Here is a 27328-nt window from a genome sequence, read left to right on the forward strand (position 1 = left end):
TTTATTATTTTATTATTAAATTTTATCTACTTTTTATTATTATTCAACAAAATACTTAAAAATATCTTACTATCTAAACACAACTTTAATCCCAACGTACGGTGGAGTGTTATTAAGAGAAAATATATATTTACGTTTTTACTTTTTACCAGTACTATAAGAACACTCTCATTGGATTAGTTAAAAGCTAAATGTAATGAGTATTTAACAATTAGAGAGCAAAATATGCTCACATTGGATTAGCCAAATTATTTGAAATTTGGCTATAGTGACTTTCAAAAGTTTTTTCAAATTTAAAAATTACTGTAAATACATCAAATACATATTTTATTAATTATTTATCTCTCTCTTTCTTTCTATCATATATTTTATTACAATTGATATATTAATTTGAGTTAGTGATATATTAATTTAATAAGAATATGATTATTAATTAATATATAATAGGTAGAATAGTAAAATATGATAAAATAAAATAAATTAATAATTAAAAAAAAGTAAATATTTTTTAAATTATTAGTTATTCATTACTATATAATGAATAAATGTATAATCTAATGTGAAGGTTTGATGTGAATAACTAAAACTAAATTCATCTTATATTATTTTATTATTATATAATAAAAAAATAGCTATTCCAATGTGTAGATTTATATGAATGGAATAGTCAAAAGTCAAATGTCTTTTACATTTATAAAAAATGTCCTTTAACTTTGACTAATCTAATGAGAGTGCTCTAATAGATCGACTCACACATGTAGAGAGAACATATATATATATATATGTATGTATGTATGTTAATTACACGTATCAAGCTTGAAATTATGTAGCAAAATTCTATCACCAAACCTCAATATTATCATGTATTTATTGATCAGTGTCTTGCTTAAGCTAACTAATTATGAGCTACTGTACTAATTACTTCTTTCCGTGTATGTATTGCACTTAAAAAATATTCAAAAAAACTTCAATTTCCTCAAACAAAGGCCAAAACAAATAAAATACTTTGTGCCACAGTTTAAATTGATCAAGTACTTTTGTTCAGTAGTATTGATACAACTTAGAGTCCACATTCCACTAGGACAACAAGTCAGCAAAAGTCGAGAACAATCCAACAACAAAACATCAAGATAAAGGCAAAGAGCAGTCCATGCATGTAGGATAAACAACAGAGTCCAAGTCCAAGATAAACTTCCTCAAGCTAGCTGTGAATGAGTAGATGTTGAGTCAAACAGTATAGGACTTCCTGTATTCAGGAAATATTCTAATCAGAGTCGATATGTAAAACTCAGCAATTGCATTGCACTCAAATTGTTTGATAATTTGCTTTTTATAAATATAGAATGCTACAAATGACAAAACGTGGAAAATCGATTACATATTTTCTCAATTCTTCTAGCTTAATTGTGTCCGTTTATGGTATCAATCTAGAGCTATTGACGTACGTCACCAATGTCATACAGCTTGTCTAGTTCATCCACCAATACACTACCTTCCGTCCCTCTCTTTCATCAACCTTCATCATGTTATTATCCTGAAACTAACCATAGACAACTACTTACTCTGGAAACCTCAACTTGTTCCCTAGCTAGCTCCCTTCAAGGACAAAATCTATTTGTGTAACAAGATGAGATTGGGACTGCGTATTGGGGGATCTAGGGTTTCTACAGAGACAACAAGGAAGACATGAGGCTCAGGAAGGGTGATACGAAGCAATGCACTGGTGAAGTAGTACTTTTAGGAGTGGTTTGGATTCAGAGATGAATTGAGATGATTTGTGAATAGTAGAATAAAATATTTTTAGAATATTATTTTTTAATATTATTATTATTTTGAAATTTGAGATGGTTTGATTATATCTTGTGTGGAAATTTGAAAAAGTTGTTTTAGAATTTGAAAAAGTTGAATTATGTATTATATTTGTGTGAAAATTTGAAAAAGTTGTAATGATGAAGATGAGATGAGTTGAGGTGATTTTTGAAGTCAAATAGATATCTGGGTTTTATTTGAGAATGATTCTAGGCTGCTGCTCAACAGTGACAACTCGGCGTGCTGCCTAGGCGAAACACATCTTTTTTATTATTTTTATTTTTTCTTTTCACATTTTTCTAACATCTTTAAACATTTTAAAAAACTATTAATACACTATTAGTCACTTCCTTAATCGGTAAGTAAAAAAAAATTACAAAAATAAACAAACATATGAGCGGTCAAAATGAAGAGACAAAATTAGAGGGCATACTAGCGGGTCTCTTTTATTTGGCATTTGTTTTGGCCCAAGCCCTGAGATAGGAAGGGGCAGTAGCTATATTGTACCGAAGAACATTCTGTAAGGGGCATCTAGAATCTAATATAAAATATTCTAACTTTTTTAGTTGGCCTATCTTCTTTGTAGGCACTCCCCTCGAAGAGACCAACCATTTTTTCCTATAATCCTTTCCTTATTTACTTGGAGTGTTTCAAAGTGGTATCAAAGAGACATTGGTCTATGTGTTATTTCTATACACAGAATGGCAGAGGGTACAAAATTAAATCAACTACACGATGGGTTCAATGCCCTAAAAAATTCTACTGACTCACAACATCAGAAGCTTGAATCTCAGTATCAAAACCTAGAGACTTAGTACTAGCATGCATTAAAAAGGCAAGATGAGTCAATAGTCCTGCAACTCGCAGCTTTAACAATGGAGATGCAGAAAAAGAATCAAAATGGCAACAATGGAGAGTCCTTGATTGATTGATGCCGAACAGAATAGCGATTATTCTGCAGGCTAGCTTCAACATATAATTCATAGAAAAGAAAACAAGAGAATCGCCCAAAAATACAGAGAAAACTTCTCTAATGTTCAATTCAAATTATCAATATTCAAGAATGAACAAATCAACTCACAAGCCGGGTTGTAATAGCTAAAAATCAACTGCATTGAAATTTTACCAAAAATAGCAAAATCTCAATAATCATGCCAAAATTAAATACGTAATAAAAGAAGTAATTTGCAAAAAACCTGGCCCAAATTGAGTTTAGAATCACTTCCAAAATAGTAAATGAAATATTACCATAAAAGGAAACAAATAACTAAAAATAGAAAATCAGAGGGGGAAAACAATGGAATTTGTCTTAAAAAAATTATGCACATCGAGCATAGCTGGGTGGCCACGATGAGTGTGCCGAAAAGAGCTTTTTGAATTGGGGTCATATGCGCGATTCTAATACCCGTAACCAAAGTTATGACCAAAGTACCAAAACATGCCTAAAACTGCCCCAATCAATGAAAAATCACGATTTCCTGCCCTCTTTGTACTGATTTGTCACCTCTTGGTATTTTAACGTAGCCAACGTGCAGTCTAAAAACTCACCATCATCTGACTCAGATCCTCTTGCATCAGTCGCGCCGGGTTGGAAAGAACTCGTCCTTGAGTTCACAATAGTTTCATCAGGGTCTACAAAACAGGAGCTTAAGTGTTTCACATTAAATACATCAGAAGTCTTCAAATGGCTAGAGAGGCTTAACCTGTAGGCATTATCATTGATCTTCTGTAGGATCTCACAGGGTCCAGTCTTCTGCTCTTTAAGCTTATTATACTCTCCAACAGGAAAACGATCACGAGTTAATACTACCCAAATAAAATCACCAACATCAAAAAGTACATGGCGATGATGACTATCTGCTTGAACCTTGTAGTTGACATTGCTCTCGTGAATGGCCAGCTTCACTTGATCATGGATGCCTCTGTGACGTTCTGTCATCTCATCTGCCTTGTGATTCAAACGACCCACATGTGGAATGGGGGTTAAGTCCAGCACACTGGATGGATTCTAACCATAGACAATCTCAAATTGACTCAGTCGTGTGGTTTTGTTCTTGGATCTATTATAGGCGAATTCTGCTTGGAGAAGAGCTCAATCCCATTGCTTTGGCTTAGTTCCAGCCAAACTCCTCAAAAGATTGCTCAAACTTCTGTTCATCACCTCGATCTAACCATCTATTTCGGGGTGGTAGGCGCTACTGAAGTTTAACTTTGTCCCCAGTTTCTCCCATAATCTCTTCCAGAAATGGCTCATGAACTTGGTGTCACGATCTGAAGTGATTGACCGGGGAACACCATGTAAACGAACAATCTCCTTGAAGTAAAGATGAACGATCTGAGCTGCATCCATTGTTTTCCTGTAAGCTACAAAATGGGCCATCTTGGAAAACCTGTCAACCACAACCAAAATAGAATCCATGGATTGTTGGGTTCTGGGGAAACCTAGCACAAAGTCCATACTGACATCGAACCAAGGAGCCTTAGGAACAGGCAAGGGGGTGTATAGGCCTGCATTGGTGAGAACCTCATTGGACCGCTGACACACATAACATCGCTCCACATAATGAGCCACATCACTAGTCAGTTTGGGCCAATAGTAACCAGAGGAAACCAAGGCCAACGTTTTATCTAACCCAAAATGACTCTTGCTATGAAGTTCACCAATAATCTGCTGCCTTAGTGAATAATCTGGGATGCACAACTGTAATCCACGAAATAAATAACCATTACGCAAGACAAAATCACTTCGTTTACCATCAGTTACCTCCCAAACAAAGGATCTGCTCATACATGTTACTGAAAACCTCAAATCCTGCAACTCTACTGGTCATGCTAGTGAGGAGTAATGTACAACGGCTCAGGGCATCTGCTACATGGTTCAGACTTCCTAATGAATGCCTCAATGAAAATGTGAACTCCTACAAGTAGGCCACCCACTTAGCATGTTGCCTGCTTAACTTGTGCTTGCCATTAATGTACTTCAGAACCTCATGATCAGTAACAAGAATGAACTCCCGCTACACTAGGTAGTGACGCCAATGTTTCAGGACTGGACTATGGCATAGAACGCTAGGTCATAAGTGGAATAATTCTTCTTCGCCCCTGACAGTTTCTCATTGAAAAAGGCTATAGGCCGTCCCTCCTAACTCAAAACACCGCCAATGCCAACCCCAGATGCATCACAATTGACTTCAAACACCTTGTCAAAATCTGAAACTGCTAAAACTGGCACCTCTATCATGTTCTGCTTGACAAGTAGAAAACTGGCCTCTGCCTCCTCAGACCACTAGAAATCACATTCCTTGAGGCATTCTGTGATAGGAGCAATCAGAGTGCTGAATTTTTTAATGAACCGACTGTAGAAGGACGTCAATCCATAGAAACTCCTAACATTTTGTAAGGTCTAGGTTTGGGCCACTCCAAGACCGCATATATCTTTGACTGATCTACATGAACATCATCAGTAGACACAACAAAACCAAGGAAAGTTACAGAAGTAGTAAAGAAAGACCACTTCTTTTGATTAACAAAAAGGTGCTCCATTCTCAACATGTCAAGAACAACTCGGAGATGATATTCAAAGTGTGACGCCCATGTCGGACTATAGATGAGGATATCGTCGAAGTAAACTACAACGAATCTCCCCATAAAAGGCCTTAGAACTTGAAGTAAAAACCTCATGAATGTACTGGGCGCGTTGGACAGCCCAAAATGCATGGCCATCCATTCATACAACCCCTACTGCATCTTAAACACCATCTTACACTCATCTCCGAGTATTATTCTAATCTAGTGGTATCTGCTTTTTAGGTCAATTTTTTAGAAGACCTTAGAACTGGACAATTGATCCAACATGTCATCTAGGCGTGGAATGGGAAACTTATACTTCACTGTGATTCTGTTGATCGCTCGGCTGTCAACACACATACTCCAGGAACCATCTTTCTTCAGTACCAGTAGGGCAGAGACTGCAAATGGGCTCATGCCGTGGTCTCATGCTCTCACGGATGTGGCCCCTCTCTAATAACTCCACCACTTGACGCTGCAACTCTTCAGCTTCGTTGGGCCTAAGGCGATTTGCAGGTCGGTTTGGTAAACTCGATCTCGGGACAAGGTCAATCTGATGCTGAATATCCCTTATAGGCGGTAGCCCAGGAGGAAGAGCTTCTGGCATCAGGTTAAAAAACTCTGCTCGCAGCTACTGCACCTCTGCTGATAAATCTAGACTCACGTTTACTGCACTATTCCCACAAGGCAGCAGGGCATAAATCACAACTTCCAGCTCAATCTCTTCTAAGAACCTGGACATAGAGATAAGGTTAGTATTATTGGCCATAGGGTAGGAGTGGTTCCTTCCCGGCAAGGTGCCAACACGATTTTCTTTCCCTTGATACTAAGGGAATATGTATTCTTCTGCTCATCGTGAACAACACTGCGATTATACTGCCAAGGCCTGCCTAACAATACATGACAAGTATCTATAGATATGACATGACATCAAGCATTATCAAAATATTTTATGTTGATAAAAAAAGACACTAGGCATCGCCTATCTACTATTACCTCACTACCTTTATTCAGCCAAGACAATTTGTATGGCTTGGGATGACGATCTGTCTTCAGCTATAATTTCTGGATAGCTTCTTCAGAAATCACGTTTTTACAACTGCCACTGTCAATGATCATCTTGCAGACTTTATCTGTAACTGTGCAGGTCGTGTGAAAAATATTGATTCTCAACCAATCGTCTCCTGAATCACTCTTGGGAGTCAGTAGACTCTTACGAACAACCAAGGTCTCATGGCCATCACCATACAATACGTCTCCATCCTCATCATCATCGTACACAGGCTCTCCATTCACCTTAATTTCTCCTTCCGCATCTTCCTCAATCAGAAGAGTTTTACCCTTTTGATTAGCAGACTTCCTGCATTCAGTCGTTCTATGCCTCAGTTCACCACACCTGAAACATCTAATATTAGAGTTAGAACTCTGACCCTGTAATGGCTGCTGGGCAGGACGAGGTTCTTGAGGGCGAATTGCTCTATTGTTTTGATCGTTTCTGATCACTGACCTCCTGCCCTGATGTTTCTCTACAACAAGTGCACGCTGGTATGCTTCAAAAACTGTCCACAGCGAGTGAAGGCTGAGGAAATCCTGTAAGGACTGCCGCAACCCTCCCAAATACCGCCCAACCAACTGCTCTTCTATCTCAGATAGATCATTACGGGCTATCAATTGATAAAATTCTTCAGTGTAATCATCAACCGTTCTCATGCCCTACCTCAACGAGTGGAGTCGCTGGAACAGAGATTGAGTATAGCTGAAGGGAAGGAAGTGACCCTTCATCTTCTTCTTCATCTTCTCCCAATCAGTAATCTTGGCCTTGCCATGCTTGTCTCTTGATCGCTTCAACTGCTCCCACCACGCAGATACTCTACCTTTGAGTTTAATGGCAACCAGTTTCACTTTGATACGATCAGGAACCTCCTTATAGTCAAAAATCCGCTCCACCTTATGCAACCAATCAATGTACCCTTCAGCCTGTAATGTATCAGAAAACTCGGGTAGATCCACTCGGAAGCCGAGGTTCCCATGATGTTCGTCCCGACCATGGTGCTCCAGGTACAAAGGACGCTGGTGATATGGGTTTTCGAAACTGGAATTGGAATCGTGATCTCCCATCTCACGATCGCCGAAATCATGCGCCGTTAGACGCCGGGTTAACTCTACGACTTGTCTCTGCAAATCTTCAATCATCACATCCTGAATGCTACGATCATGGTGCGGGATTTCCTCGTTCAGAACCTGGCCACGACGACCACGACCACTAGCCATGAAAACTGATGAGAATCACCTTAGAAAAGATGCTAAAGCTCTGATGCCAACTGACACCGGACAGAATAGCGATTATTCTGCAGGCTAGTTTCAACAAATAATTCATAGGAAAGAAAACAAGAGAATCACCCAAAAATACAGAGAAAACTTCTCTGATGTTCAATTCAAATTATCAATATTCAAGAATGAACAAATCAATCCACAAGCTGGGCTGTAATAGGTGAAAATTTGCTGTATTGAAATCTTACCAAAAATAGTAAAATCTCAATAATCATGCCAAAATTTAATACGTAATAAAAGAAGTAATCTGCCAAAAATTTGGGCAAAATCGAATTTAGAATCACTTCCAAAACAGTAAATGAAATATTACCATAAAAGGAAACAAATATCTAAAAATAGGAAATCAGAGGGGAAAACATTAGAATTTGGCTTAAAAAATGATGCACACTGAGTATAGCTTGGTGTCCACGACCTGTGTGCTGAAAAGAGTTTTCCAAATTGTGATCATATGCGCGATTCTGATACCCGTAGCCAAAGTTATGGCCAAAATACCAAAATGTGCCCAAAACTGCTCCAATCAAGGAAAGATCACGATTTCCTACCCTCTTTGTACTGATCTACCACCTCTAGGTATTTCAGCACAGTCAACGTACAGTCTAACAACTCAATATCATCTGACTCAGATCCTCCTGCATCATTGATGTATAGAATATAGATGTTGCTGTTTCTCCCTAGCAACAACAACGGAATATGGGTGAAGTGCACGCCAAGATTGTAAGGTTGGACTTCCCTGCTTTTCATGGTGAAGACCCTGCAGGTTGAATTTACAAAGTCCATCAGGTTTTCAGTTTTCATAATACTCTTCCACAACACGGATTGAGGCTAGCCTCTTTCCACATGGAGGGTAAAACCCTCATTTGGTTCCAGAATCTAGAGGAGAGTGGACAGATCCTGGATTGAGAATCGTTTATTAAAACCTTTGTTGGTTATGTTTGGTCCCAATGCATATGACAATCCCATAGAAGCTCTTACTAAGTTGAGGCAAATTAGTACTGTGGAAAAAATCTACAACAAGGTTTGAAGCCTTGTCTAATAGACTAAGAGGACTGTCAGATAATTACAAACTAAGTTATTTTTAAGTGGGCTAAGGGATGAATCCATCTGTCGATTATAATGTTTAGTCCACCTCACATTTGCCTATAGTTTAGTAAAAATACAAGAAGAGAATTTTAATATATCCAAGAAAAGATATAGAAATAATTTATCCTATTCTCCGGATCCAGGAATACTCAAAAATCCAAACGCCAACTTGTTTGAAAAACCAAAAGTTACCCCATTTTGATTTACTCAAAAGCCAAACTCCCTCCAAATGAAACGTGCGGTCGAGGGCGTCACATTAATTTAGTCCTCCCTCAATAGTGGATCAGTAGGCAGGCTGAATGTGTACTTCTCTCGATTAATTAGGACTTAATTAGATCGATGATCTATAGTATATATTTGAGGTCCAACATATACCAATAATTTTGCGCGAATACAAACACTTACCTTACTGCAGAAAAAATTGTAAAAGAAATAAATTTTATACCAAAATTAATTAAAGCGGCCATTCAACCTTCAGTTACTAGTGATAACTTGACCAAAATTTGTTGTACTGAACTCCAGATTTATGTGAATTTACCCACTAAATATATGAGACCAACTCGTAATATCTCATAACACATTACCTTCAAAGGAAAACAAGAAAAATATATGTATATATATATATATATATATATATATATACACACACACAACTCCCAGGATATATGCTCTCCAATCAAATATAATATCCCCCATACTTTCTTCATTATTTACTTTTGGGTGTTCGAGAAAAAGTGGACATGAGTGGCTTCATTTTGGCCAAAGAAAAAAAAGGCCGTGTGCATGTGTATATAGTTTGGTTTATACCGGCCAGCCGTTGAATTGAATGACTAGCCAACTGACATTAATCCGTCCAGGGAGAATACAAGGAATACAAGGAAACCAAGGAATTTCGGTTTGTTAGGATCGGTGAGAAGGATATGCGGTTGGGAATCCTTCGCAGGCTGCGAGTTGAGAACTTTAGGTTCAAACCATAAAAAAATAGTAAATTAATTAAAAATGGCAGTACTTTCTGCTACATATTCCCGTGCATGGGCCCGGGAACCGATCGATATTTAATAATTCTGCACGATCGACAGCGTCATGCGTTGCATGTGGATCGATTTCCGAGCGTACGTAGCTCAAAATATCATAGAGATTTATAGGTTTGTTTCAATTTAAATTAAAATGATTTTAAATAAATTGAATAAAATATTATAAAAATATTATTTTTAATATTATTATTATTTTGAGATTTAAAAAAGTTAAATTATTTATTATTTTTTGAATGAAAATTTTAAAAAAATTATAATGATAAGATGAGATGAACTGATGTTAATTTTAAATTCAAACGAAGCTTTAATTCTTTAATAGGATGCGGGTATCATGTCATTGTCAAAGTATTCAATTAATGGTCCCAATTAAAAACTTGGCTTAAATTGATCTTATATGACGCAGTTTAATTTGCTGTTTAGTGTATAGAATTATAATCACCTGACCCAAAATTCCAATGTTGCACTGTTAATAATATCTACTCAAACAATGGGTGATTACTTCAAGAATGCCTGGCTAGGCACATATGCACATGCATGCATGCGTGCGCAGCAGACCAGTTTTAACCCCACGTTTTCTCTAATGACTAATTGGCATGGATTTCAAGAATTCATGAATGACTCAAGCTGGTTTTGAGGAAATCAATTGAGTTTGTGGATTCAAGAAAAATTTCCTTGTACATGTCATTAGGAAAGCAGCGCTTCTACAAAACTTCTAAATTTAGAAGCATGTACCTAACAGTCTGAGTGACCGATATGACTGGTCATGCATGATCAGTTCCACTAGAGTTGATTCTAACGATATGGTACTAGGTTTTAACACATAACAGGTACAAAGATTTGAAGGTGGCAGCTTTTATCAGGAAAGTGACTCACATTCGCCCTTGCCTTGACCTTGATTGATCGTTAATGCTTGTTTTTATTTACGAATGGTTGGTGGAACCTTATTTAACAGTTGGTTGATAGAAGACTATCTAGGTTTTGTAGCTTTGATTAGATGCAAGCTTTCATCTCGAAGATGGATCTCGTGATGCTCGTTCTATAGAAGACAAAGAGCAAGCTGGTTAAGATCATACATATATATAAGTTAAAACAAAAAGGGGTGAAGATACGATGGGGAAAATGCTTTCGAAGTATACCATGTTAGAGATTCTGGGCATTACGCTTCTAGCTGGACAGTTTTTCTGCATGGTTCAAGGCGATTCGCATTACTACGACTTCGTTGTAAGCACTTCCCACTGTAATATCCATGGCCACTAATTGCATGTCGCTTTACCTATCATGTCTGATGCATAGTGCGTGGGCCTCCCCGCCCTCTTGAAAGCTCAATTAATCATGGATATTTGAAACAGAAGTTTAATTGTTAGCAGAATCTGAGAGCACTAGCTTAATATGTTCAAATCACTATCATATGAATCATGTGCTCTTTTTTCTTCTTTTTGTAGCTTAGGGAGAAGAACTTCGCGAGGCTGTGTAGCACAAAGAGCATGCTGGTCGTAAATGACAGTTTTCCAGGGCCGGTAATCCGTGTTCATAAAGGGGATACTGTCTTTGTTAATGTCCACAACCAAGGATATTATGGCGTCACTATTCACTGGTAATGATCTCTCTCGCTCTCTCTCTGCCTCAAAGTCACCCCGGCGCAGGGGATGGTGACACACAGTACACTAAGTACTGTAGCAAAAAGCAGATGAAATTAGGGAAAAAAAACAGAGAGATAAAGGAAACTAATATATAGAAAAATAAACAAGATATAAGTACTAGTTCGGGAAGTATTCAAAGCCCACCACTTCTTATTCATCTGCTGAACAGCTACCTCAGTCTATGATAGGTCATTTAATTACATTCCATACAAGTCGGTTAACTAAAATCAAGGAGACTATCATGCGATATTCGCAATCTCCGTTACATATTTAAAGGCAGATATATATTTTTGCTTGTTTTTGCGCTTTGTTATATATATGCTTAACACCTCGGATCAAGAACATAAAAGTAATCATTCCATGTTGATAAACATTATGATTATTGCAGGCATGGTGTGAAGCAGCCAAGAAATCCATGGTCAGATGGTCCTGAATATATTACACAGTGTCCAATTCAACCCGGAACAAACTTTACATACGAGGTTATATTTTCCGATGAGGAAGGAACCCTTTGGTGGCATGCGCATAGTGATTGGACACGAGCAACCGTTCATGGCGCGATAGTTGTCCTGCCGGCTATTGGTTCCACCTACCCATTTCCCGAGCCAGACGGAGATGAGGTCGTTATGCTCGGTATGCTTTCACTGTTTTACATTATTTATATATATTTATATATATATATATATATAATATAAATGGCAACAACTTTTTTACATTATTCTTTTACACTTATTTGACGAGTGTGGTATTGACGGGATCACACTTGGCACAAAATCAGCAACAATTTTAGGAAATTAGCCATTGTACATTGTTTTCATATTTTATTTGTTACCATAGCAAGCATAGCCTCATATGTATCTATAAATTTACCAATTCTTTCATTGTAAAAATAAGTTCTAGAAATAAAAAGTTCATGTTTTAGAAAGTTTAACAGGTAGTGGAGTCCACTATTATTCATTATTTTTTATCTACTTTTTACTGCATTTTATTACTATTTAATAATTTATCATTATTTTTTCACTAATTTTTCACACCCAAACGCAACCTGAATATACCAATATTAAACTGAATGCACCTCAAAAAAATGAAAAGGTTTTATTTAATTGGTCAGCATTTTTTACTTTTTTGCGGAACATGCAGCGGCCTGGTACAAAGGAAATGTGAAGGAGTTGGTAGATGAGGCCATGTTTGACGGTAGTGACTTGCCACATTCTGATGCTTATACCATAAACGGCGAACCAGGAGACTTTTGTGATTGCTCGAATGGTATCTATATATATATGTCATTCGCTTCTGAGTAGCAGTTCTATTATCTTTCAATTAATCACCACGTATATATATAGTACTAGACGCAGTTTTAACCAAGATCTTAATATTGTTGCAGGAACGGCATACCGTTGGATAGTTGATTATGGCAAAACCTATCTTCTTCGAGTTGTTAATGGTGTCATGAATGCAGAAGTCTTCTTTGCAGTTGCTCAACACAATTTCACAGTTGTTGGGATGGATGGTCATTACATCAAACCCATTGCCACGGATTATATCATGATAAGCCCGGGACAAACAATGGATATCTTACTCAGAGCAAATCAATCTGATCTTGGCTCCTATTACATGGCTGCAAGACAATTCTCGAGCGAGGACGTCAGCGTTACTGGATTTGATCACGCCAATGTAACCGCAATTCTTGAATACAGAGGAAATTCAAGTACTTCCCCGTCGCCTCCTTCCTTTCCGAGTACACTTCCTATGTACTTGGACTTCTACTCAGCCTTGAAATTCACCAAAAGTATAAGGAGCTTGGCAAGCCAAGGCTATCCGGTAAATGTCCCCCTGAACATAACCACAAGAATGTTCGTAACAGCTTCCATGAATACGATGATTTGCACATCATGCTCAGAAGGGATTGAGGATGATATCTTAGCTTCAAGCTTAAATAACATAAGTTGGGTCAACCCACATACAGATGTACTGCAAGCCTACTACAGGTTCCCCCTTTCTTTCTATTTCTCTATTTACGTTTGTTTTATTCTTGGAATGAACATAATATGTATGTTAATGGTGTATAAAAGATTTCCTTCTGATCTTTTGCCACACGTTTTTTTTTCTTTTTCCTTGCAATCTGTTCAGTTCATATATATTAGATCCAAAACGGTGGAGTACTTATAAAAGATTACACACCTTCATTGTTCCAAATACTAATTTTATATCAAATTTTGTAAAAGTATCGGAATGTTTTCTCCTCTTAAAATATTGGAATCAAGGAAATATGCCAGGAAATTGAAACTGATATGTACTGAACTACGTACTATATTCTTATAAAGAGATCTCTTTGCCGGTATTTACTGCATATATGCACATATATATGATTAAGAAACACTCTCACCCATCTCATATATATCATCTCAATCATTAAATATTTCATGAATTCCTATATAAAATATAATAAATAATTTAACTTTTTTAAATCTCAAAATAATAATAATATTTTAATAATATTTTATTTAACTTTCAATTTAATTTCACCTCAACTCATTTCATCTAAACTTACTATTCAAACCTAACTTAAGTTCATTTCTTACACAGGAATATTAGTGGGGTGTACACTACAGACTTCCCGGACTTGCCGCCTTCATTCTTCAACTTTACAGCCGATGAATTTCCGGATAACATGGACCTAACAATCCAAGGGACCAAGTTGAAGGTGCTGAATTATAACGAATCAGTAGAGATAGTTTTTCAAGGGACTAACCTGTTAAAAGGCTCAGTTAATCATCCTATGCATTTGCATGGATATAGCTTCTATGTGGTTGGAACAGGTTTTGGTATTTTCAACAATGAAACCGACCCAAAAGAGTTTAACTTGGTCGATCCCCCCGAGGTTACTACCTTTGGAGTCCCTAAGATTGGATGGGTTGCCATCAGATTCGTGGCAAAAAATCCAGGTATAATATTCTTCTCATCATCACCCAGCTAGCTTGTAATGGCTTTTATAATTTAACAAAAATACAGTGATCTATACATAGCTTACGATAAAATTAGATGCATGCTGACATGAGACGATTTTTTGGCAGGTGTGTGGTTTTGGCATTGTCACTTGGATCGACATTTGAGTTGGGGTATGAACACAGTATTTATAGTGAAAAATGGGGGCACTGTTGAGACAAGCATCCGCCAACCCCCTGCCTACATGCCATCTTGCAAAGTTCCATTAAAATCTTGGCTAAAGAATAAAGATGTGTTGGACGAGAGAGCTAGCAAATGAGTCACTGTAGCTCGATCATCTGATTTGATTTGGAACTTGATTATCTAGCTACAGGTTTCTTCATTATCATCGTCATCATTACTTAGGTGCATGCAGTAGGCCAGCTGGCTCGATCTTGATCCATCGGCAATAAATTAAATCTGATTTATTATATTAATTCATGTCACAAACATCAAGAACAATAAGAACAAAATTTGCATCGATCTCCTCCGCTTTTTCTGCTAATTGGGTTCAAAACCACCGCTTCTAGCTGAGTTTTTATTTTTATTTATTTATTTATTTTAACAGATAAAAGGCTATCTACTTTCTTTATTTCGTTCAAAACAAAGCAGCGTGGAAGCACCACCAATGTCGAACATCTCTAAAATGAAAACGCACGAAACGACAAACTATATATATATATATATATTCCGTTTGCCACACTCGCTAGCTAGTCGCTAACAGCCTAGTGATAATTAACATTTTCCTTCCTATAAAAATAATTACTACAACAAATATTTATATTTTGAACTTTTTTAACACTTAGAATTAAAAATTCCACAGTAAATGATATATTTATATGTAAAGTAGTGACAATTATATATATATAATAAGTAGCAGAATTTAGCATTAATCAGATTAGATATTGATGAATCAACATAATTTACCCCCAATTGCTATTTATATAGTTTTTTTTTCTTATTTAAAAATGGTTTTTTAATATATTTTCTGTATTTATTTATTTTACCCATCTTGAACATTAAATTTTTTACCATGCACCCTATTGATCTTATTCTTTTTTCTATGGGTACTCATGTTATTTTAAGGCATCTACATCATACATAATTGCTTACTTAATATAATTTGATTTGAAAGATAAATTTTAAAATCTTACCAATCAAATTTTATTATTTAAGGGATGTAGATGCCGTGCTCTATAGTACACTGAAGCCTTGATAATAGATAATTAATCTTTTGCTATTGATTGAGTTAATGAGCTGAAACCAGCGTGATCGGCTAATTATTATAGTCTACTGTTCATTAATAAGTTCCAATATATATAAATACTATAAAAGAAAATCCTTCTTTCTACATGATATATATATGTAACAAGCAAGTGAAGTACTGCTTCACCCACTCTTCAAAGTTATTTCTTTATTTTAGTTTTAACACGTGATAAAATGATTTCAAGCTGCTAGTTTGCTTAGATCTGGAATTAAACTAACTAAGCTGTGATCAATCACGTGCATGCCTTCCCGGCTTGACCTTCGACGGCTAATTCATATATGCTTCTTTGATTTAAGAAAGGTTGGTGGGTTACTATTACAGTTAGTTGATAGCTAGAGCTAGAAGACTATACTAGGTTTATAGCTTTGATAGAATGCGCGTGCGTCGTTCATCTTCAAGATGGATCTCATGCTTGTTCTATATTATATATATGAATTAAGGTAGTTCAGAAAAAGTAGCATCTTTAGGCCGTGTGAAGATCAGTGCAACAAAATGAATTCGGAATATTATACATTACTTCTAGAGATCATCGTGAGAATTATGCTTCTTGCTGGACAATTTTTCTGCATGGTTGAAGGCGATGTGCAGTACTATGACTTCATTGTAAGTACTTCGATCCCAGTTTCCTATCCTTTAGTACTGATGATATATCAATCATGCATGCATGTTCATGACTTCCCAAACTTCAGCTTGGGGACAGTACCATCACATCATGATCACCTGTCATATATGTCTGTGCTTTCTCCAAATTGTGGGGTTTTTTTTTCCCTTTTCTTGATGCTCAATCATGGGGGTTTGGAATAGAAGCTTTTTAGCGGATTAATCGCAGAGCATTAGCTTAATTAATGTTTATGGGAGATTGCAGATGAATCATTATCATATGCTCTGTTTTGTAGCTTAAAGAGAAGAACTTCACTAGGCTCTGCAGCACAAAGAGCATGCTGGTTGTAAATGGCAGCTTTCCAGGGCCAGTAATCCGTGTTCACAAAGGTGATACGGTCTTTGTTAACGTCCACAACCAAGGATATTATGGCGTCACTATTCACTGGTAGTACTGATCTCTCTCTCTCTCTCTCTCTCTCTCTCTCCAGGTTCCCCTGGTGCAGGGAGGGCCACAGTAAACAATACACTTAGAACTGTTGCATAAAACACAATATTATATATGTTTACGCACAGATGATAATGAGAGCTCCTTTCCCTGGACTTGTAAAATTAAAACTCTGACGGCCGGTTACAAGGCGCGACAAAATCAAATTAGGCAATGTTTGATTTAGGGAAATTTTTCAAATTTTTTTTTTGCTTTTCAATTATAAGGTCTTCAAAAAATTTTAGGATTTCAAACCAAACCTCCGTAAATTTCAAAGAATATTCTGATCTAACTTAATTCAACCAATCATTAGTAAAAACCAAAATCAAAACAAATTTTACAAATACGTATAAAAACAAAAAATACTTTTAAAAAATTATATTCAAATATGGAATATTATATAATTTATTAAAGCCCAAGGTACTGTGTATCCTTTACATATTATATAGTGAAAATATATAGTTAGACATACTGTAGTCACGTATTTATGAAGGGCAGATCGAAATAGATCGATATTTGCTAATTGTTTTGCCCTTAATCATACATACATACATACATACATACATATATATATGAAGCCATTAATCTATATTGTATGGTAACATTATGAATATTAATATCACAGGCATGGTGTTAAGCAGCCAAGAAATCCATGGTCAGATGGTCCAGAATACATAACACAATGTCCGATTCAACCCGGAACAAACTTCACATATGAGGTTATATTTTCTGAGGAGGAGGGAACCCTTTGGTGGCATGCTCATAGTGATTGGACACGAGCAACTGTTCATGGTGCCATAGTTGTCCTGCCGGCTATTGGTTCCACCTATCCATTTCCCAAGCCGGATGGAGAAGAGGTCGTTGTGCTCGGTATGGTTTTACATACATATAATAAACAAATCAATTTGTAAGTATTTTTGACCCACTCAATATACCATTTAATTAAGTGAGTTGCAAAATAAGAAGAAAACATTTATTTTTTTATTTTTTTATTATTATAATAAATTTCACGACAAATAGCATAGGTATTGATACACCAATTATATATAGATACACCAATTATATATATATATATATAGAATGTTGGTGCGAGTCAAATGAAATTAGAAAAATTCTTCTTATTAGCTATTATTCACTATCCCACATCCCACATCCTATAAAAAATATTTACACACTCTATAAAAGCACCCCATATCCTATGAAAAAGTTATGAGTGTAGGGTGTGTGATGTGAACAGTGACTGATCGTATCAAAACTCATGAAATTAATAAGGGCCTATGGCAATGTAGAAGCATGCATATATAATCCCATTAATTTATTTAATTTTTCTTTATTCGAACATGCAGCGGCCTGGTACAAAGGAAATTTGAAGGAATTGGTAGATGAGGCCATGGTAGACGGTACTGACTTGCCACATTCTGATGCATATACCATAAACGGCGAACCAGGAGATTTTTGTGATTGCTCCAATGGTATGTCTTTCGCTTCTTATTGAATTGGCAGTTCGAGGATCAAGCCGATCGATCAATTGTGGCAGTATCGTAAAAACATTCTCATTTATTTGTTAAGATTAATTTTTTCTCATTAGTTACTATTCACTATCCAAACTCCACACTCAATGAAAAAAAAAATTGTTAAGTGGAATGTGAGGGTAAATAGTAGCTGATGAGAAGCAAAACTCATTTGTTAAAATATAATTTAAAATATAGATAGAGCATAGAATTAGAGTTTGAATTCAAGTTTCTAATAATTCTTTAACGCACATTACTCATCAGCCATGTGAATCTATGGTAATTTCAATATGATCTTTGCAGTATGTTAATAATATTATTGTAGGAACGGCATACCGTTGGAAGGTTGATTATGGCAAAACCTATCTTCTTCGAGTTGTTAATGGTATCATGAATGCAGAAAACTTCTTTGCAATTGCTCGACACAATTTCACAGTTGTTGGGATGGATGGTCATTACATTAAACCCATTGCCACGAGTTATATCATGATTAGTCCAGGACAAACAATGGACATTTTACTCACAGCAAACCAGTCTCTTGGCTCTTATTACATGGCTACTAGACAATTCTCGAGCGAGGATGTCACTGTTACTGGATTTGACCATGCCAATGTAACAGCAATTCTCGAATACAGAGGAAATTATACTTCCCCATCGCCTCCTTCCTTTCCGAGTACACTTCCTATGTACTTGGACTTCTACGCAGCCTTGAAATTCACCAAAAGAATAAGGAGCTTGGCAAGCCAAGACTATCCGATAAACGTCCCCATGAACATAACCACAAGAATGTATGTAACATCTTCCATGAATACGATGATTTGCACAAGCTGCTCTGGAGCGGACGATGATCAAATCTTAGCTTCAAGCTTGAATAACGTAAGTTGGGCCAACCCACATATTGATGTTCTACAAGCCTACTACAGGTCCAGCTTCTTCTCTATCTTCATCTGTTTTGCTCTTGGTCGGTATATATCCACGTACAGCACATATGCTGAAAATATGATTACACAGGAATATTAGTGGGGTGTACACCACGGACTTCCCGGACTTCCCGCCTACATTCTACAACTTTACAGGCGATGAATTTGAAGACAACCTCGACAAAACTGTGCAAGGGACCAAGGTGAAGGTGCTGAATTATAACGAATCAATAGAGATAGTTTTTCAAGGGACCAACCTGATAAAAGGCTCAGTGAATCATCCGATGCATCTGCACGGATATAGCTTCTACGTGGTTGGAACAGGTGGTGGTAATTTCAACAATGAAACCGACCCAAAAGAGTTTAATTTGGTTGATCCTCCCGAGGTGACAACCTTTGGGGTCCCTAAGCTTGGATGGGTTGCCATCAGATTCGTGGCAAAAAATCCAGGTATATACATACGTACATGCAATATATAATACTCTTCTCATCTTCTTCATTATTATTATTATTATTTTCTTTTTCATACAAGAGAGGATGGTATTTCCATACTTTATTAATCAACCTCATTTAAAGTAGAGGAGAACGGTTTTAATCAAAGGACAAGACTTAAAAAAATACAACCAACAAAGAATTAAAAATACACTCCACTCCTATAATAAACAAGCCTAATACAGGAAAGACCAAATTTATCCATACGTATCTGAGGTTGGTAGGAATATCCTGAGAAAACCATTGCTGAGTGTAACCCCTTGCTCCCAATCGTGCTAAATAATCCACTGAAGCATTATCATCTCCTTCATTAATTCATTAATTACTTTGTTATAATTGTTCTGGTTAATTTAGTAGAAAAAATGTGGCATCTAGTTTATCATACGTGCAATTAGATGCTGACATGAGACGATTTTTTTACAGGTGTATGGTTTTGGCATTGTCACTTGGATCGACATCTGAGTTGGGGTATGAACACAGTATTCATAGTGAAAAATGGGGGCACTGCTGAGACAAGCATCCGCCAACCCCCAACCTACATGCCACCTTGTAAAGTTCCAATATTAAAATCTCTGCTGAAAAATGATCATGATCAGGATGTGTTGGACACGACAAATTAAGCAAATTAGGATCAGTCATGCAGCTTGCTAGCTAGATAATTTGACCATCACCATCATATATTATTTCATGTGTTGCGTGCGACGGTTAGTTGCGGTAGTAGTACTAGCGTTGTTGAAGTACGACTCTTTTATATTTATTGAAAGGCAATAAATGTTTGATTTATTTACATTAATGGCCACAACCATTAACGTCCCTCGAGCAACTTTTTAAACCACCGCTTCTAGTAGCTGAGACCGGAGGTTTAATGTTCAGTGTATGATACGTACATTTTTCTTTCTATATATATATATATATATATATATATATATATATACACCATCGATCGTACGTACGCGGTATATATAGAACGTGTATACCAAAGTGAAAGTAAATACATATCGCGCGCCTCATGTAATATACTCATATATATGTACATGACACGTATGGTACGTTTATGGGACGGCCTATAGCGTATAATCAAAGTATTATTAAACACGGTGCCGTACGTCATGTTATTAATGAATAAATTCCGCGTTGTCCTAAATAAATCATAATTTATAGTACTAATTGTACTTAATTAGTTGATAATTACTAGTAGAGAGATTATATATAGAATCTTGGTTTAACCGATTGTATAGATAGTCAATTAAAGAATTAAACAAAAATGAGACAATAATAATAATTTCATTTCCTCTGAATGTAAAGAAATTTGGTGTTAATTTTTTTTTTCGCGTGATTTGAAAGGGTCCGTTTGGCCACACAACTGTCCTAAAGTATTCTTAGATATTTTTAGATATTTCACATCACAAATATCACTCAAACATAAAATACTATTTTCAATTTCAAATTTTCAATCATTTAATTATTATCTAATTATTACAACTTTCTTAAACTCTAAAATAAAATAGAAAAAACCATACTTTTCAAATTTTAAAATAAAAATAATATTAAAAATATATATTCAAATAATTTTTTAACTTTATAATAATTTTTCAATTTTTTTTTCTCATTTCTCAAAGTCCAATAAAATTGTAAAATATCTTAACCCAAACTAGTTTATTGCTATTTACATATATACCGAGATATATTTCGAAGTATTCAAGTGGGTCCTAAGAGCTTGCCATTCATCGGACTTTCTTATACCATTAATTTCAAACTCGACAATTCTTATTACAAATTATAACACTTATAATGTTGTCTTCTTAATTAAATTGCATTGCATCTGTCTATTTTCGAATAGACTAGGGTATGTTTGGAGATTAAACTATTCTCAGACTACTTCACTACTATTCATAGCTAGTTCACTACCATTTACAAATAGTTCACTACTGTTTGCAAAGTATTCACTACTATTTCACTACTATTTACAAACTATTTTACTATTATTTATGAATTGAAAAATACTTTAGTCACAAAACGATTACACAAAAGTAATTCCACAAACTGATGTGGTTTGATCTGATTAGTTAGATTATAAAGTTATTTTTATCGTAAAGTAGATCTAACGATCAGATTAAATCATATCAATTTGTGAGATTGATTTTGTATAATTCTTTTGTAGATGTTCTTGGCTAAATTCATGTTTTGGTTGATTTTTGACCATGTGATCTTGAGTTTAAAGCTTAGATCTATTTTAGGACACCCTTTTAAACCATATGATGTTTTGGTTTGAAGATCGCATCTTTTTAAGTCATGTATCAAAAGATTAAACAAAACAAGTTAGCAGCAAAAATCAAGAGAAATAGCCTATGTAAGTTTCAGCTTTTATAGAATTTTAATGGTTGTGTTTAGTTTTAAATTTTTTTGAAATGATATTTGAGTTTAGAACAGAATTTACATGAGGTATGTAAATTTTGGTGAATTTTGGAGTTAGGATACAAAATCTTTAAGTTAATGGTAAAATGATCATTTTTCTACATGTAAACGGTAAAATGATAATTTTACTCAAGTTGATATTTTTTTATATTTCTAATTGTTAGTGATTAAGTTATAATGTTTAAAAATCATTACTTTTAGTTCCTTGTGATCGCACTTGAGTTTTGCCTAAAAACGTGAAAACCGAGGGAAGTTAGATTTTAACTTATTAACAGTTTACTGTGTATGGGTGACAAGTAAATGAACTACAGTATATGTATGTATGTTATCGTATGTGCCATACCAAGTCATTACATTTTTATTTGTTACAAAAAATTTCTTCTGTCACGAATTATTCATATGTTATACAAAATATTTTGTTATGAATTATTCATCTGTTATACAAGATATTCTGTCATGTATTGCTATACATTGCAAGTAGTATGGATACATACAATCTAAGGAGGTTTTGTTTAAGAGATTGGTTCTTAAGCGGACCGATGTGACCCTCCAATCTTTCCTGAGAACTTTAAAGTTCTGTCTAAAAAAGAATAATCTTTCTTAGAAACTTACTTAGTGAGTACTATTCATTTTTACGGTAAAATTTATAAAGAAAATGTCAGAAAAAAGTGGAATGTCATGTATGTTATGTAATGTAATATTCACTGTTGCAAGTATGTTATGTTAAGTATGTTGTCTGTTACATATTATGCCATGTCATGAAATGTTATCTGTTATATATTATGTCATGTTATGAAATGTTTCTATCTCAAGTACGTCATGTCTTATGAGTTACGTTCAAGTCATATTATGTTACGTCAGAGCTTTTGTCCTTTCATATTCAAGTCATATTCTGTCTCAAATACAGTTTATGTATTTTGAGAATAGTCATGTCAAGTTATTCATGTCAATCGTGATTCTATTCTAAGTGCTAGGATGATGTAATATCTTAGTGAAACTTCTTTGTTCATGCTGGAGTGTCTAAATATTTGTAAAATTTCATGGATTGATAAAATACAGTCAACATGTTGCGAATGAGGCCTAATTAGCTGGTCACTGGAGCGCGCCAGACACTAACGACGATGAAGCCACGTTTCATTTCAATAATTCATGGGGCCACAACAACTGTGGAGCATGAAGTATGGTATCACAACAATTGTGGCACATACACTACGTGAGATACAATAATTGTGACACGTAAAATACATGGGATCACAACAATTGTAGCACATACACTATGTATTAACGCATTCAATGCTAGTGCAGATACTTGTGTTATGATGCGATAATCGACAGGGATAAATGGCTCTAGGAGACCCATGTAGGACCCACATGTTCACGTTTATCAAGTTAAATGAAAAAAGATTCCAAATTCATGTTATGTTCAAGTTTACGTTCATGTTATATTATGTTCACGTTCATACTATGTTTTAAGTTCATGTTCATGTTATATTCAAGTTCATAGTAGCTATGTAAGTCAATATTACGTTTCAAGTTCACGTTTGTCAAGTCAAGTTTCAGTTCACGTTTCAATTTAAGTTATGTCAGTTATGTTATGTTGTAAGTCAAGTTATGTTATGATTATTTATGACTTTGATTATGCATTCATACTTTTACTGCCATGCATGCATCATTAACCTGTGTGGAGGTTTTCTGTTAACTTGCTAAGATTTATAATTAAATCTCACAGTAGTAGTCTTAACTACTATTTCCCACCGAATGGTAGATCTTGTTAAAGGATTTGAAGAAGAATTGTGAAACAATCAATTGAACACAGTCGACTGAGAGATAGTACGACTTCAAGGTTAATGTAGAATTTAATTTAAATTACTACTTGTACTATGGAGTTGCATCTTCAGTACTCTTTTGATCATAGCCATTTTGGACTAGCATTTTGATCTCAGTTGTTTAGTATGTCTTTTGTATGAAATATGTTTTAAGTATTTGTGATATTTTCAGTTTAGTGCATAGTATTGCCAAATAAAAAATTATCTGCTGCGAATATTGTATAATGATAAATGCATGTTAAGAACATTGCATCTTACATGTCATGAATGGGTGCATGTAACCTTGTGTTACATGTCTCAATGTTTCAAATGTCTATCTAATCCCAAGTGGAATTTGGGGGCGTTACATTTGTAGTACATGGTGCAAGCTTCCCTACAGTCCACTTTGGATCCATCTTCCACTTTTCAGCCCATAACTCAACCTACTTATCAGTCCATGGATCATACTGATTATATGATCACAAGGGCTCAAGATAGAACCAGACGACCCAAAGTTTTTCTCTCCACTAGACATTACATTGTAGCTTGTTTTCATGCTGAGTTTGTGTCTCTTACTCAAGAACCATGCTCATATAAAAAGCTAATAAGATCCCATACGAAGGCTAGCTATGCAAGCTAAGATAGATGCTCTCAATGCTAATAAAATCTGGACTTTGAATCCTCCAATGTCGAAAATGTATGTATTCTGCAGTAAATGGTTTTTTAAAATTAAGACTCACTTGGATGGCACCATTGAATGCCACAAAGCTCATCAGGTTGCACATGGTTTCACTCAAGTTTATGGATTTGATTATGAAGAAACTTTCAGTCCCATAATACAATCAAAGACCATTCGTCTGATCTTATCCGTGGCTCTTTCTCAAGGTTGGACACTTGAGCAATTAGATGTGAGCAATGCATTTCTTCATGGGGAATTACAAGTGTTAAGGACAAAATTAACTCCGTTCAACTTATTGAAAACCTATCACTAATACTAAGGAAGAGATAAGGAGGGAAGAGATAAGGCAAGAAAGAGATAAACCAAAAGTAGTTGGCTTAGACTCCTAAAAGGAAAAATGCTTCACAAAAGACTTAATCAATCCAGGAAAATAGACCTCTATATAAGGAGGAGACTCTCCACAAGCTCCCTACGTACAAACTCAATCACACATAACGACTCCAAAAGATCTATCTCAAGGGAGGTACTATCTCCAACCTCCAGAAATCCTAAATTTCTCTATTATATTGAGCGATATGTGAGGCCATAAGAGATTGTAAAATCACCTATCATAGTGGGTTTTGCTAGGTGGCCTCGCCTAATATTTCCCCCTGAAATATACATACTTAAGTGGACCTTCTGTTGTATGTATAAATATTAAGCCGACAAGTAGGGTTGTAAATGAACCATTATGTTCGATAGCCCCCTCAATACTCGCCTAGTTAAACTCGAATCAAACTCGACTCATGAAAAAAGTTCATCCGTGAAAGTAGCAAATACCCGCTCGATTAGTAAATGATACATACCTGACAAAACTCGACTTGACTCGGTTAAGGCTCATTGAGGCCCACTCGTTTATGCCCAAGTCGACTCGTTAGCTCGACTCGATTAAAACTCATTCATATATTGATAAATATATACATATATATGAATTAGCTAATAATATAAGCATAACACTTTTATCATTAAATATATAATATGTAACCTAATTACTTATGTCTATATATTAAATATGATAGCTATATTTTATAATTTGTATAATAATTAGTCGATAAAATTTAATAATTTCATATACTATTATGTTGGAACCAAATATGAAATAGATATATACTATTATATTATGTGTATGCATTAATAATTTATGTAGGCATATAATTTATTGTTATTATGGATATATATCAATTAGTTAGGTATTAATTATTTATAAGTTTTTAAAATCTTATAATTCAATAGAGTTCTAATTATTAGTTGCAGAAATTCAATATTAGGTTTTTCTAGTTTTTATTAACTAATTTATTAATCATTAAATTTTATTAAAAAAAATAAAAAAATAAACAACTCGAGCTCAAGTTGAAGATTTAGCTTAGAGAATAGAGTTCAAACAAATATTAAATAAAAATCTCAAGCTCAAGCTCAAGTTTTTTTAGTCGAGCCAAGCTCGACAAGCCCTAATAAAAATCTCAATAGATGCTCGATTGCAGCCCTAACAACAAATGCTGAGCCAGTTATATGCATGAACTCTCGAGGATATTCTATTGCTGCATGATTTAATTAGTGAACCGTTCGATTTCAATTTCAAGTTGGGAAGTAAAGCAATATATATAGATATTATCTATATATATATATATATATATATATATATATTGCTTAATCATCACTTGCCTCGTATTTTATAGTTTGGATTCTAAACTCATTTCAACTCATCTCAACTCATCATTACAACTTTTTCAAATCTCAATACAAAATATAATAAACAATTCAACTTTTTCAAATTTTAAAATAATAATAATATTAAAAAATAATATTCTAACAATATTTTATCATCTCAACTCAACTCAGTTTAACATCCAAACGCAACCTAATGATTTGCAAGTGTTTTGAAAATGAATAATTCTTTTTGAAAATCTTTATATATACCACACACCACAAACATGAAATAATTTGATTTAAAACATAAAATTTAAAAATTGAATATTACAAATCAAATTATATCATGCGAATGATGTGAAGTGTAAAAACCTTTAAATATCACCACTCTATGAAATTAAGTACAAACCACTTAAAATAGCTCATTTTTCTACGATGGATTTTACTATTTTTTAAAAGATGTGTACTTAAATTTTACGCCTTGAATATGTAACTAATTTACTCTATATCTTAACACTACTGCTCCTAGCATATGGGTTAAACTCATTAAGTAAAAATAAATAAATTTAAAATAGCCTAACTTGTAAAATATATATTAAATTAAATAAGAATATTTAAGTATAAATCCATAATTCAAATTCAGAACATTATTTATGGCATATTAAATTATTATTTATCCTAAAAACCTCAACTAATTAAAGTTTATATCTTTAAGTGCGCACTAAAACAAAAAAAAGTAGCTAACCTTCTGCCTCCTGGAACGGACGCTGGACAACGTAGATCCCTAAGGAGATACTGTTGGTTTAATTTGTTGACTACTGGAGTTTTGGAAGTTGTTGACTAATGTACTCAGTTTCCACATCTGGACGAGGGCTCTCAGTTCAAGACTCTGCCCCTAGATCTGTAGCTAGCTAGCTGCCTTGTTTAAAAATGAGCAGGACTTGGGGTTGCGATTTTGAACTTCAGGCAACGAGAAGTCGTCATTTCTTCAAGTGCTGAACGGTTGAACTACTGCTGGAC

At 35.0% G+C, this 27328-nt stretch overlaps 1 protein-coding gene across 1 annotated transcript; it reads left to right on the forward strand.

The window, feature by feature from the left end:
* Positions 1-10766: 10766 nt before the first annotated feature.
* Positions 10767-20521, forward strand: LOC121243094. The gene is made up of 13 exons (XM_041141155.1): positions 10767-11042; positions 11264-11415; positions 11850-12094; positions 12602-12727; positions 12846-13449; positions 14048-14406; positions 14536-14699; positions 16610-16761; positions 17426-17670; positions 18147-18272; positions 18637-19234; positions 19323-19681; positions 20147-20521. The coding sequence occupies exons 1-13, from the start codon at positions 10932-10934 to the stop codon at positions 20341-20343; spliced, it is 3438 nt and encodes a 1145-aa protein (XP_040997089.1). The 5' UTR covers positions 10767-10931; the 3' UTR covers positions 20344-20521.
* Positions 20522-27328: the final 6807 nt, after the last annotated feature.

This window comes from Juglans microcarpa x Juglans regia, chromosome 8D, assembly GCF_004785595.1.
Source record: "Juglans microcarpa x Juglans regia isolate MS1-56 chromosome 8D, Jm3101_v1.0, whole genome shotgun sequence".
NCBI lineage: Eukaryota > Viridiplantae > Streptophyta > Magnoliopsida > Fagales > Juglandaceae > Juglans > Juglans microcarpa x Juglans regia.

What these genes read in the sequence shown, in the direction of transcription:
- LOC121243094 (XM_041141155.1), top strand. Translation starts at nt 10,932, where the DNA reads ATGGGGAAAATGCTTTCGAAGTATACCATGTTAGAGATTCTGGGCATT. An exon ending in CTTTTGTGATTGCTCGAATG is followed by an intron (nt 12,728 to 12,845) that starts GTATCTATATAT and finishes ATATTGTTGCAG; the next exon opens with GAACGGCATACCGTTGGATA. An exon ending in TTTTTGTGATTGCTCCAATG is followed by an intron (nt 18,273 to 18,636) that starts GTATGTCTTTCG and finishes ATATTATTGTAG; the next exon opens with GAACGGCATACCGTTGGAAG.